At 45.0% G+C, this 12,814-nt stretch overlaps 1 protein-coding gene across 2 annotated transcripts; it reads right to left on the reverse strand.

Annotated features, from left to right (window-relative positions):
- Positions 1 to 383: 383 nt before the first annotated feature.
- Positions 384 to 5,195, reverse strand: LOC103643208 (probable rhamnogalacturonate lyase B). 2 transcript variants are annotated; one of them, XM_008666357.3, is made up of 16 exons: positions 4,744 to 5,195; positions 4,471 to 4,561; positions 4,204 to 4,325; positions 3,644 to 3,697; positions 3,396 to 3,515; positions 3,193 to 3,312; positions 2,978 to 3,119; positions 2,706 to 2,876; positions 2,436 to 2,591; positions 2,172 to 2,278; positions 1,960 to 2,050; positions 1,701 to 1,842; positions 1,457 to 1,616; positions 1,253 to 1,369; positions 1,030 to 1,156; positions 384 to 908 (listed from the first exon to the last, which is right to left on the reverse strand). In XM_008666357.3, the coding sequence occupies exons 1-16, from the start codon at positions 4,755 to 4,757 to the stop codon at positions 669 to 671; spliced, it is 1,974 nt and encodes a 657-aa protein (XP_008664579.1). In that variant the 5' UTR covers positions 4,758 to 5,195; the 3' UTR covers positions 384 to 668. The 2 variants fall into 2 exon arrangements, with proteins under 2 accessions (XP_008664579.1, XP_008664578.1); XM_008666356.3 differs by having other exon boundaries at positions 4,471 to 5,125.
- Positions 5,196 to 12,814: the final 7,619 nt, after the last annotated feature.

The following is a 12,814-nucleotide window of genomic DNA, read 5'->3' on the forward strand; positions in this document are numbered from 1 at the left end:
AAAGATCCGATAGACCACGGCCAAGGCCATGCCCACGGGCTAACGGCGGCACGCGCGTGTGGGAAGCCCTTCATTCTTTATCAACTTCTCAATAGACACATCAACAGTCCACTGTCCACCTAATTAAAGTTAATTAATTGTTTCATGAACGTGAACCGTAGCATTGTAGTGGGCTTTTAAATTTATATTATTATTGAATAAATTTAAATGGGTCAAGCCCATATTTATCCAACAAGGATGAAGTGATGTAACTTATAGGGAATAACATAAATAATGAGAGCGCTCTATGTTGTTTATTGATTTTTCTTGAGTTCATCCATATGATCTGGGAGAGGTTCTCTTCTGAACCCGAGTATCACCTTTGCTTTATAGATAAAGTGGTCTACAATACCCTTCAAACAACCTCCGTTTTTGACCTTGTGTTGAAGTTGTCCGTAATTAGTTACCTGACTAAAAACACCCATTATTGCGTACACACTTACATCATTATAGTTACAAATCAGCATAGCTGCACGGTTATAAATGCGAAAATTAAACTAACATTACCTACACGTAACCCCAATGCCTATAATACCGCAACATCTTTTCCCCAATCGTATGCATTGGGTTTACACAGTGAATGCAGTTGTAATTTCACATCTAGCAACGCAATTTCACACACAAATCGATTAGCAGCCGCACGGTCCCTCCAAACGCAAGTAGTCGTACATCAACCCCTGAAACGGGCTCTGGCTCCTGGGCTGCTTCAGGTAGATGGTGTTCACCCCTTGCACAAGCCAAGCACTGGCCACATCGATGTTAAACAGCCAGTAGAGCCCATGGATCCCGTGCCTTGCTATGGCGTTGTCCCTGCCGATCAGCCCGGTGGCGAAGTGAGGAACAGCCCTGTCCTGGTCGTTGAAGGAAATCTGTAGAAGAAGATTGATCATGCAGGAGTGAGTGTTTCAGTGATTACTTCTGACAAAAGAAGACAGGAGCGCAGATAGGAAATAAAGAACAAAAAAAAAATCCTCATTCTGAAATAATAACCTGCAACTCAGCGAGCGCAGAAGACGCCAGAGCCACCCTGAACTTGTAGGTGCTGCTTGGGCTGACACTGTCAAGGTCGAACTTGATTTGCCATGTTGTTGGCTGGTAAGTGTTGTCATCAATTTTCCTGATGTGGGGGACAGACACAACAGATGTTAGTTCTAGGTAGAAGCAATTCATATATATCTCTGTATGTTTTCACAAAGGAAACAAGAAACACTACCTGTTAACTTGAGCATAGAACCAATCCGTGCTATAGTCACTTTGGCCAACTGTGTATACCAGGTCACTGTCAGGGTATAGTTCCGCGTATCGTTCCCAGAGCCCATACTGTCTAAATCTGCCATGGCCAGCCAAGAACACAATATATAGTAAGAACTAATGATGACCTGATGCTTTCAACAAACACAAGTCAGTTCCTGTTTACCTATCTGCAGGGTGGTTGACGTACAATCTATTGACGTAGTTGGGGTTAGGATCCGGAACATAAAACTCAGCAGCAGATCGATCAGGTACTCCAATCTCCCACATCGTCGGCCCGTCTCTTGGCGGCTCATACACGAGGTCACCCAGATAAATATCATCCCCTGCGAATCCATAGAGAATTAATTATCTCATGAAAAAGTTGCAAGAGGATATATGGATGCATGTGGCTAACTGAAGATGCTTACCTGAAGCTATGGTCACTGTGGCATCTAGCTTGTAGTCCCCTAGAAACCCTGGAACCCAAGCATACAGGTTGTAGTTCCCAGTTACAATGTTCCTTATGTAGAAGCTCCCGTCTACATCTGCTCTACACCAGAACTGGTATCCCTGCAGCATCGCAGAATGCGAGAATACAGTTTGTGTTCTAATTGTATACAATACAATGGCAACTCATCCTGTGAACAGAAACTGGGAATGATGTACATGGCATGCTAATTGATTTACCTTGCACTCTCTTTGCCAGGATCCAGCTTCTCCTGGTAGGGCCAAGCCTACATAGGCTCCTGAGGCATAAAGGTCTTGATCATCTATATACCTAAATGACAGCATGGTTAAGTAAGAAAAGTCAATGAATTTATCTATATGCCAGGATTATGAAGAAAAAAAATTAAACTTTTTGCCGTGGAGACCGGAAAGTGGGCAGTTGTCGCCGATACCTGTCTCGGACTAGTAATCTACCAGAGACACAACCCCTTTGCTCTGTCTTCTGAAAATCCTCTGAAAGTGCAAAACAGTACGGCCAGTTTCCTTTCTCAATCATCATCTGATTACACAAGGCAAAACATAAATAAAGAAAACAAAGCGACTTCCACAGTTCAGTAATACTCATGACATGCAGATAGATAGGCAGCACCGAAGTAGTTACTCGCTGGCTCTGGCTGTACTATCCTCAAGCACTTACGTGTCAGAAATATAATCACCTGAACTTTTGCATCTTCCCATAGCATAGTTGGGTCACTTGCATCCCAACTGGAATTAAGATACATGAATACCGGTCCATGGACCTTTTTCCAGTACTCTCCATTCGTGAACTTTGGTGAGAGGTCATCTCCTGCATAATGTGCACTAAGAAACATCTGCAACCATATGAAGAGGCCACATTCAGAAGAATATATAAATGTCATATCATTGAATCATCTCTGAGCGCTGGTTCAGATTGCATTCCAGAACATGATAACGATTGAACTTACAGCCAGCATAGTAGGGCCAACATGAGAAGTCAAGTTTTGCTTCAGAGGTCCTCCTGTCCTGAACTCATCACTTGGAGTGATCTGCCAGAAGCCAATTGGAGGATCGAATGACATCCAACCATGGACATTGTTGTACTGGTCTTCGCAAGAGTACTGGTACTTGTCGTCAACCTTGACAAACATTATAAGCAACGTTCAGAATCAGAATGCACTCAGACACTTACAATGGATAACAGACATGTATTATATTTATCTCTGTCAGGGAAGCTTACCTCCCCTCTAAGTTCAGGGTTGATTGGGTCCACAAGGAGCACAGCCTCAGGGTATGCTAATGGCTGTCCTCGAGGAGGCAACCGGTCATCGGGCATTGGCATAATTCTCTGCCTGTCGTCAGCCAATGCCATGTAATGAAACCTGCGATTACAGCAGCATTTAGAGAGTTTCAGACATTCAATGAACAAGAAGAAAAACAGTAACTATGGCTTACATGTCTTTCCGCAGCTTGAAAGCCACCCTCGTCTCTCCCAAGCCGAAATCAGGCCATCCTTCCTTATGCTCATAGATACCATAGGTGTAGAACCCGGATGAGCCACGGAGAACGATGAACCTGCACAGAATCGCTTGCTCTGTTGAACACGCTTGAAATGAACTGACGAAATAGCTGAATTGAGAAACTTGTGCGTCAGTCACCTCTTATCGATGTTCAAGGGGACAGCTTTTCCTTCAAGGGAAGGATCCCAATTTCTGGTGAAGGATACCTCAGCCTGGTTCTCATCTTGGTAAACGATGCGGAATTCGGTGCCTTTGATCCTGCATGAGAACGGTCCGTTTCAGATTCATCCGGGGATTTTTTTTCCCCCCACTGATGACACAGAAGCAAAATGCATTCGTAGGGAGACAGTAGCCAAGTCTGAACTTTGAACCAAGAGAGCTCTTACACATCAAAGATGCCAGTTTTCTGTCCTGGTGGGTTCCAAACAAGGTCCCAGTACCTGACACAGCACAACATGCAGCAACGATGCACTTTGTGAGCTATGTCACAACATCAAATCCAATTCTATTATTTGGATGTCACTAAATTAGAGTTTAGAATTGTGTGGTCCAATTACACGCAACACAGAGGGGTGATGCTCCGTATTGAGAGAGGGAGATTTTAGTTATAGTCCAATTCCAGGAAATGAATTGGGTCTCTGATTTCAAATCTCGATTCTATATGCAACCAAACAATAGCATTGTAGAAAGCTGATTCCAATTCCTAATTCTGTGCTCCAATATGTATTATGCATTTCTTTAATTTATAAACAACACAAATGCTAATAAAGTGAATAAGAAAACGTATATTTAAACTGTGCCATGATCCAATTATCAGCAGTCTCTTGAACTAACCAAAGCCAGACACCAAAAAAAAGGTCACACTGATGAAGAATAATAAAGTGATGAAAGGACAGGGGCAGAGGAAGCAAAAATAATAATAATAATAATAATTCAGAAACGGTACCCTCGGTTGTCTTCCTTGTTGAGAATCTCCATGAGATTGTCCACGCCGTTGTAGCGCACGCCGGTGACGATCCCGTCCGGGTTGGACAGCGTCAGGTCAAAGATGCCGTTTTTGATCTCGACCTGCGCGTGCGGTTTGCGCCCGGACGGCCGGATCAGCGTGTCCCCCATCCACGTGGCGGAAGAACGACGCGCGCGGGTGAGTGAGACAGACACGTCAAACACCGCGCAACGAAGAAAATGCGGGGCGGAGATGGGGACTACTCACGTATCTGTCGCTGACCTTGACCGTGACGCCGGCGGTGGCACAGGCCGGCGAGGCCGGCCGCGGAGGGCCCATGCAGCAGGCACAGAGGCTCCTGATGCAGGTTTTGAGACCACCAGACAGACAGGCAGATGAGGGATGCGTGAATGTGTGTGTGTATATATATAGCCATATAGGGAGGAACTGGGTGAGAAATCTAGGAGCCGCTCGTAATGGCGGCATTGCTAAATGGAATATGACTGGCATCAACAACAGGAGCAGGAGGAGGAGTAGTACCTAAGCTTCTCCATATGGATTGGATGGATGATGGGCAGATCAGCGAGTCCTTTCGTCTTTCCACTACCCCTGTTGGCTGTTGCTGGGTGCAGTGCAGTGCAGTTGGGATGGGCGGCGTAGTACGTGGTGGTGGTGGAAGCGCTTAGACGGGCGGCGGTTATGTTATCCGTTATCCCTTGGTTTGGAAAGCAAGCAAGCGTGCGAGGAGTGGAGTTGAAGCCAAGGAGGAGGAGGAGGAGGCGAAGATGGGGATGGAGCGAGAAGAGGAGGGCGGCAATGGCCGGCGTCCTAGCCCCCCGGCCCTCGCTCGCTCGGCCGCGTCTTTTAATTCTTGGTAGTTGGTTGGTCTAGTCGGCAGGCAGGCAGTGCACACCTGTGAATGTTTGCTGTCAGCTGCAGGAATAGCGAAGAAAAATGGAAAGTGTCTGAGTGGCTCGTGGGGTTGTGGCTGCACCGAAAGCGTCCGAACCTGCCGCCTTCAAGGAGCCTTGTTTCATCTGTGGCTGTGAGTGCCTAATGTTCGGCTGGTCAAAAGTGTCAGCAATGGCTTCCAGCCCAGATTTAGATTTGGGCACCAATGCACCATCATGCAGTCATGAGTTAGTTCCATTTGAGGGCTTGTTCGGTTAGCTCTCAATCCATGTGGATTGAGTGGGATTGGATAGGTTTGAATCCCAAACAAATCAAATTTCTTAAGAATTTTTTCAATTCCATTCAATCCATGTGTATTGGGAATAACCGAACAAAGCCTGATTTGGATGAGTGCAACTCAAAGAATAGGAACATCTGCAGCAGAGACGAATGCAGCGGTGGAGCAGGTGTGGCTCGAGTCCTCTACCTCGATCTTTCGATCTCATGGAATCTTACTAGAGATCTCTCTAATCTAAAATATACACAATATAATATAGAAGGGACTTCTATACTGCAGTTTAGTCTATCTTAAACTTTTCTGGCTCCGTCTCCGTCCCCGATCTACAGCATACAACGACGAAACTTTTTCTTCTTTTTTTTTTCCAGCTAGATTTGACAATGATTGTTTAAGCCCACTGCGACGGGTTGTTGGAATTCTTGATTAAAGTAGTATTGGTAGACTAGTAGGTGCCCTTGCAAACATCATGCATCGTTCAGCAATGACTGACAAACTAATCAGAACAATATCAGATAGACAGATACTAACCCGAGCACTACATTATTTTATACTATAATACGCACGGTGGTGCGCGCACGGCCGTCTATAGCCAGCCGCCAGCGGCATGGACACGTGGAAGCGAGCAGCTGCCGCGCCTAGCGCGTGCCGCCGTCTTCTCGTCTCGACGGGCAATCGGGAGGCGAAAAGGTTGGGAGACGCCACGGAGCTAAATCATCTCCGTCAGATCGGAGACGCCGGACAGGGCACCACCACTACCACCACCACGCTGGGCACAGCCGCCCCCGTTCCATCGAGCTGGCTTGAGGCACAGGGCATAACTGATGCTTCAGTTACCTGAATAATGGGGCAACCTATTGTGTTGTAGGCAACGACTGTCGTTGCCTGTGTTGTAAGTATTAGTATTGTTACCTACACATTGTCTATCAGTGTTCACCGCACATAGCCTAATAATTTGATACAGTACTATCTAATTGTTTACTGTACTTCAAAAAAATGGTTTGTGTTTTTTTTTCCTAAATTTTGAATGGAGGTAAGGCAAGGCGATACATCGATCTCTGACCAATTTCTTGAAGATTTGCTTTAAACATACAAGAACAACTTTGTGTCATCTGAACTTGCTCACACCATACTTGATTGTGGTCAAACTGAAGAACTGATGTATATATTGTTCTGTGCTGCTAACCGTACACAAGAAATTCAAGCTACATAAGTCCAATATGCATCCAGAATAAATCGCTTACATGAGCCCAATTGAATCCCTCCCTAACGAATTGGTGACCTCTATATCTGTTCGTTGTTAAGCATGCGGCATCCATGGCCAATTCGGCCAAGCCGCGAGCTGTCTCCGACGCACGGGCATGTGCGTCCACCCAGCTCCCTGCATGCGCTCTTCGTCTCTTGTTCATCGCAGCTGGGGCATGCCGGAGTTCATCCGTAGGGCAGTGCTGGCTACGGATGGATGGCGGGGCCTCAGCGTGACTCTAGCAGGAGCTCGAGAGTGTCTCCATGGTAGCACAGTTTTCAGTTCTGCTTGTCTATTGCGTGACGGGCAAAAATATCTCCTATACATGCATGCATGCTTTAGTTCTTGTACGGACCAGAGTAGAGTTTTTTTTAATAGCCACTAATTTTAACTTCAATAAATGCATGCACATTATACCTAGCAACCCATTATTGAGCTACACTATATATCGTTGGTCATAAAGACCCCAAGTTTTATTTTTCTTTAGTCAGTCTTCATATTTTTATATGGCATGAGGTAAAATAATTCTTTTTCAAGTTGGTGCTACTGATTTCAATTCGTATGGGCAGATATGCATTTGAATATTTGATAGCTGTGAATCTATTGTTTTCAGCTCATATTGTTCATTCCTAATTTTACTCGTACTCGTATGGGCAGGTTAACAATATACATGGCTGCAGATCTCGGCAGCGGCGTGACGAGGAGCTAGGTCCAAACTGTTTTGGATCATCAAACTATATTGTAATTGGCATTCACCAGGAGAAGCTTATCTGAACTGTTGAAGGCCTTGTTCGTTTACATCGGATTGCATCCGGAATCGTTCCGGTTAATAAAAGTTTATATAAATTAGAGAAGCAATCGGGCTCGGAATTGTTCCGACCCACCAATCCGACACAAACGAACAAAGCCGAAGGGAACTTGATTCCATGATTTCTCCATTTGTAATAAAGGCAATTAGATTTCATGATTCCTCCATTGTAATTAACGTTCTGAACTTCTGGAGGCAAATTTGATTTCATGATCATTTCTCTTTGCCAGTTTCCCAACGGGCCGGCATTACTGATAGGCTACACAATTGCACCTGCTGCAGAGCATGTATAACCCTTTTTTTTCGTCACGAGACACTCCCAACCGATGCTTCGAAGATGGATAAGATCATAACATGCTAATCATCATATTTCTGGAAATTCATTTCAGGCGCTGGATATAAAGAGTAGCTTTTAATTAAATTGTATAACTCAAATTGTAGTTAAGACCAATGCTTAATGTGTGCTAACAAGATGACTAAATCTAACCAGGAAATTAACTTCTACATCAATTATTAATGGTATAACAACATTCTCTCTCTCCTTAATTATCAATACGTAAGAACTTAGGTTATCAGCAACAGATCGTTTAAAACAGGTGATTTGCAATACAGATTACATTTAGTGAACTCTGAAATAACAGATAAGATAGAGATGAAATAGGATAGCTGCAAGAGACAATGCTCTAAGTCTAAGATGTTTTAAAAGAAGGGAATCAAAGGGTTGTTACCCAAACTATAACAATCAGGGCTGATTTGGTGATTATGGATCCCTAGAGGATCCATGGGGAGTAATCCCTTTGTTATTCAAATTTGAATAGCAAGGGGATTCCACCCTATGGATCCCCTCGAGATCTCTAATCACCAAATCAGTCCTCAGGGGCGGATTCGGACCCCCTACTTGGAACAAGTATTTGAGCCCACAAAAGGCTAGAAAAAATTAGGTCAGCCTCTCCCACACTCACACAGCGCCACATGGCCCACATCTACCTCGACCTCACTCTCATGCCTCAGGCCTCAGCAGGACAAGAATTTTGCAAACATAGCATTGTCTACGTCGGGCTTCAGACTATTGGTACCGCGATCGTGGCAATTGAAAGCGTGGCATCATAATCTCCCCCGTTTTGAATATTTAGCATCGCGTGCGCGTAATGGTCATTAGGAATTGTCCACTTCCCGTCGTGCCCTCGCTCCGTTACATCCCTTGCCGCCGTCTTCTTCTTCTACCATCTCCCGTATTCCATTCTCCCTCTCTCCTCCTCTTTCTCGCCCTGGTCGTCGTCTCCCTTGGCTCTGTAGAGAGCTCTGTTCGTCTACGACTTGCAATGGAAGGCTTGTCTGCCCTGCCATTCCCGGATCTCGCCTTGCCCTGCTGATATTGTTCCGCGCAGGCCCATTCCTGGATCTCGCCGTTGCGTCTCCACCTGGCCTTCACCGGATCCTGCGCGACCCTCTACAGTTCCATCGCCCCCACCGCCGCCGACTCCGGTAAGCATTTCGTTTGCGCCGACCCATTCCATTCACCGGATTTAGCAACCATTTAGCGTAGTATACTGTCCTAGAGCGTAGCACCCATTTAGCATCCATTGTATATGCAGTGTACTATGAATAATACTCCCAACGACGAGGCAGTTCCCCCCATGGACGAAATGACTGCATGCACTGTCGAAGAACACGAGTGGGCATTGACTTGTATTGGCACACAACCTACAGTGGTTAGTAGTTTGAATTTATTGTATGCAATTTAGTAGTTATATATTATATTACAACTATTTTTGGTGAATAGGGGAGTGGCCATGGAATGCATGATATTGATTAGGATTCAATAATGGTAGAAGAAACCAACAATGAAGAAGAAAGAAATGATGTTACTAGTGAACAAGGTCTATATTATTAGCTTGGACTAGATAATCAAGATGATAGAAGGGAAGATGATTCAAGTGCTTCCCGTTTTGGAAATAGCATTCCATGTGAAGATGAATTGGGAGCAGGCATTTCGTGTTCTGATTCAGTGCTTGATGAGACTAGGACCATATATGATATGAACAATCCAGTAATGGAGCCTGGCAGCTTGTATGCAACAATGCACCACTTCAGACTTGCAATTAGACAATACGCCATAAATAAAGAATTTGAGATTGGAATTGAAGCAACCAATAAGACTAGATTTAGAGGGTATTGTAAAGGGCCTGATTGCCCTTGGAGCATTTGATAGTCGCCTAGAGGGGGGGTGAATAGGGCGATACTGAAATTATAAATATAAACACAACTACAAGCCGGGGTTAGCGTTAGTAATAAGAAACGAGTCCGCAAGAGAGGGTGCAAAACAAATCCCAAGCGAATGTGCAAGTGAGACACGGAGATTTGTTTTACCGAGGTTCGGTTCTTGCAAACCTACTCCCCGTTGAGGAGGCCACCAAGGCCGGGTCTCTTTCAACCCTTTCCCTCTCTCAAACGGTCCCTCGGACCGAGTGAGCTTTCTCTTCTCAAATCAACCGGGAGTAAAACCTCCCCGCAAGGACCACCACACAATTGGTGTCTCTTGCCTTGGTTACAAGTGAGTATTGATCACAAGAAAGAATGAAAGAGAGAAAGCAATCCAAGCGCAAGAGCTCAAATGAACACAACAAATCACTCTCACTAGTCACTAGGGCTTTGTGTGGAATTGGAGAGGATTTGATCTCTTTGTATGTGTCTAGAATTGAATGCCTAGCTCTTGTAAGTGGTTGAGAAGTGGGAAAACTTGGATGCAATGAATGGTGGGGTGGTTGGGGTATTTATAGCCCCAACCACCAAATGTGGCCGTTGGGAACCTGTCTGTTCGATGGCGCACCGGACAGTCCGGTGCACACCGGACAGTCCGGTGCCCCCTGCCACGTCATCACTGCCGTTGGATTCTAGCCGTTGGAGCTTCTGACTTGTGGGCCCGCCTGGGTGTCCGGTGCACACCGGACATGTACTGTTTGATGTCCGGTGCACCGGTATGGGCGTGTCTGACGTCTGCGCGCGCTGCGCGCGCATTAAATGCACCGCAGGGAGCCGTTGGCGCCGCAGGGAGCCGTTGCTCCGCTGGCACACCGGACAGTCCGGTGCACACCGGACAGTCCGGTGCACACCGGACAGTCCGGTGAATTTTAGCGGAGCGGCTGCCGCGCGAACCCGAGGCTGGCGAGTTCCGGAGACCGCGCTTCCTAGGAGCACCGGACATGTCCGGTGCACACCGGACAGTCCGGTGAATTATAGCGCGCCGGCTTCCGAGAATTTCCGAGGGCGAAGAGTTTAAGTTGGTGTCCTCTGGGCGCACCGGACACTGTCCGGTGCACACCGGACAGTCCGGTGCCTCCAGCCAGAGGTGCCCTCGGTTGCCTCATTGCTCCTTTGTTGAATTCAACACTTGGTCTTTTTATTGACTGAATGTGAACCTTTTGCACCTGTATAACTTATTCACTAGAGTAAACTAGTTAGTCCAATTATTTGTGTTGGACAATTCAACCACCAAAATTATTTAGGAACTAGGTGTAAGCCTAATTCCCTTTCAATCTCCCCCTTTTTGGTGATTGATGCCAACACAAACCAAAGCAAATATAGAAGTGCATAATTGAACTAGTTTACATAATGTAAGTGCAAAGGTTGCTTGGAATTGAGCCAATAAAACTACTTACAAGATATGCATGGAATGTTTCTTTCTTATTTAGCATTTTGGACCACGTTTGCACCACATGTTTTGTTTTTGCAAATCCTTTTGTAAATCCATTTCAAAGATCTTTTGCAAATAGTCAAAGGTAAATGAATAAGAGTTTGCAAAGCATTTTCAATATTTGAAATTTTCTCCCCTCGTTTTAAATGCTTTTCCTTTGACTTAACAAAACTCCCCCTAAATGAGATACTCCTCTTAGTGTTCAAGAGGGTTTTGATATACCATTTTTGAAATACTGCTTTCTCCCCCTTTTGAACACAATAGGATACCAATTTGAAAAATACTTTTGGAAAGTACTAAGTTTTTGAAATTTGTGGTGGTGCGGTCCTTTTGCTTTGGGCTCATACTTTCTCCCCCTTTGGCATGAATCGCCAAAAACGGAATCATTAGAGCCCATTAAGTACTATCTTCCCCTTTGGTCATAATTAAATAAGTTAAGATTATACCAAAGACGAAGTCCGGTCCTTTTGCTTTGGGCTCTCACTCTCTCCCCCAAAGACAAGGTCCTTTTCTTGGAGCGATGGCGAAGGATAAGTTACGGAGTGGAAGCCTTTGTCTTCGCCGAAGACTCCAATTTCCTTTCAATACACCTATGACTTGGTTTGAAATACACTTGAAAAACACATTAGTCATAGCATATGAAAGAGATATGATCAAAGGTATATAAATGAGCTATGTGTGCAAGTTAGCAAAAGAAATTTCTAGAATCAAGAATATTGAGCTCATGCCTAAGTTTGGTAAAAGATTGTTCATCAAGTGGCTTGGTAAAGATATCGGCTAATTGATCTTTAGTGTTAATATAAGAAATCTCGATATCTCCCTTTTGTTGGTGATCCCTAAGAAAATGATACCGAATGGCTATGTGCTTAGTGCGGCTATGCTCGACGGGATTGTCGGCCATTTTGATTGCACTCTCATTATCACATAGCAAAGGGACTTTGGTTAATTTGTAACCGTAGTCCCGCAGGGTTTGCCTCATCCAAAGCAATTGCGCGCAACAATGACCTGCGGCAATATACTCGGCTTCGGCGGTGGAAAGAGCGACCGAATTTTGCTTCTTTGAAGCCCATGACACCAAGGATCTTCCCAAGAACTGGCAAGTCCCCGATGTGCTCTTCCTATTAATCTTACACCCCGCCCAATCGGCATCCGAATAACCAATCAAATCAAAAGTGGATCCCCGAGGGTACCAAAGCCCAAACTTAGGTGTATAAGCCAAATATCTCAAGATTCGTTTTACGGCCGTAAGGTGAGATTCCTTAGGGTCGGATTGGAATCTTGCACACATGCAAACGGAAAGCATAATGTCCGGTCGAGATGCACATAAATAGAGTAATGATCCTATCATCGACCGGTATACCTTTTGATCCACGGACTTACCTCCCGTGTCGAGGTCGAGATGCCCATTGGTTCCCATGGGTGTCTTGATGGGCTTGGCATTCTTCATTCCAAACTTGGTTAGAATGTCTTGAGTGTACTTCGTTTGGCTAATGAAGGTGCCCTCTTGGAGTTGCTTGACTTGAAATCCTAGAAAATACTTCAACTCCCCCATCATAGACATCTCGAATTTTTGTGTCATGATCCTACTAAACTCTTCACATGTAGACTCGTTAGTAGACCCAAATATAATATCATCAACATAAATTTGGCATACAAACAAGTCATTTTCAAGAGTTT

This window comes from Zea mays, chromosome 1 (assembly GCF_902167145.1).
Source record: "Zea mays cultivar B73 chromosome 1, Zm-B73-REFERENCE-NAM-5.0, whole genome shotgun sequence".
NCBI lineage: Eukaryota > Viridiplantae > Streptophyta > Magnoliopsida > Poales > Poaceae > Zea > Zea mays.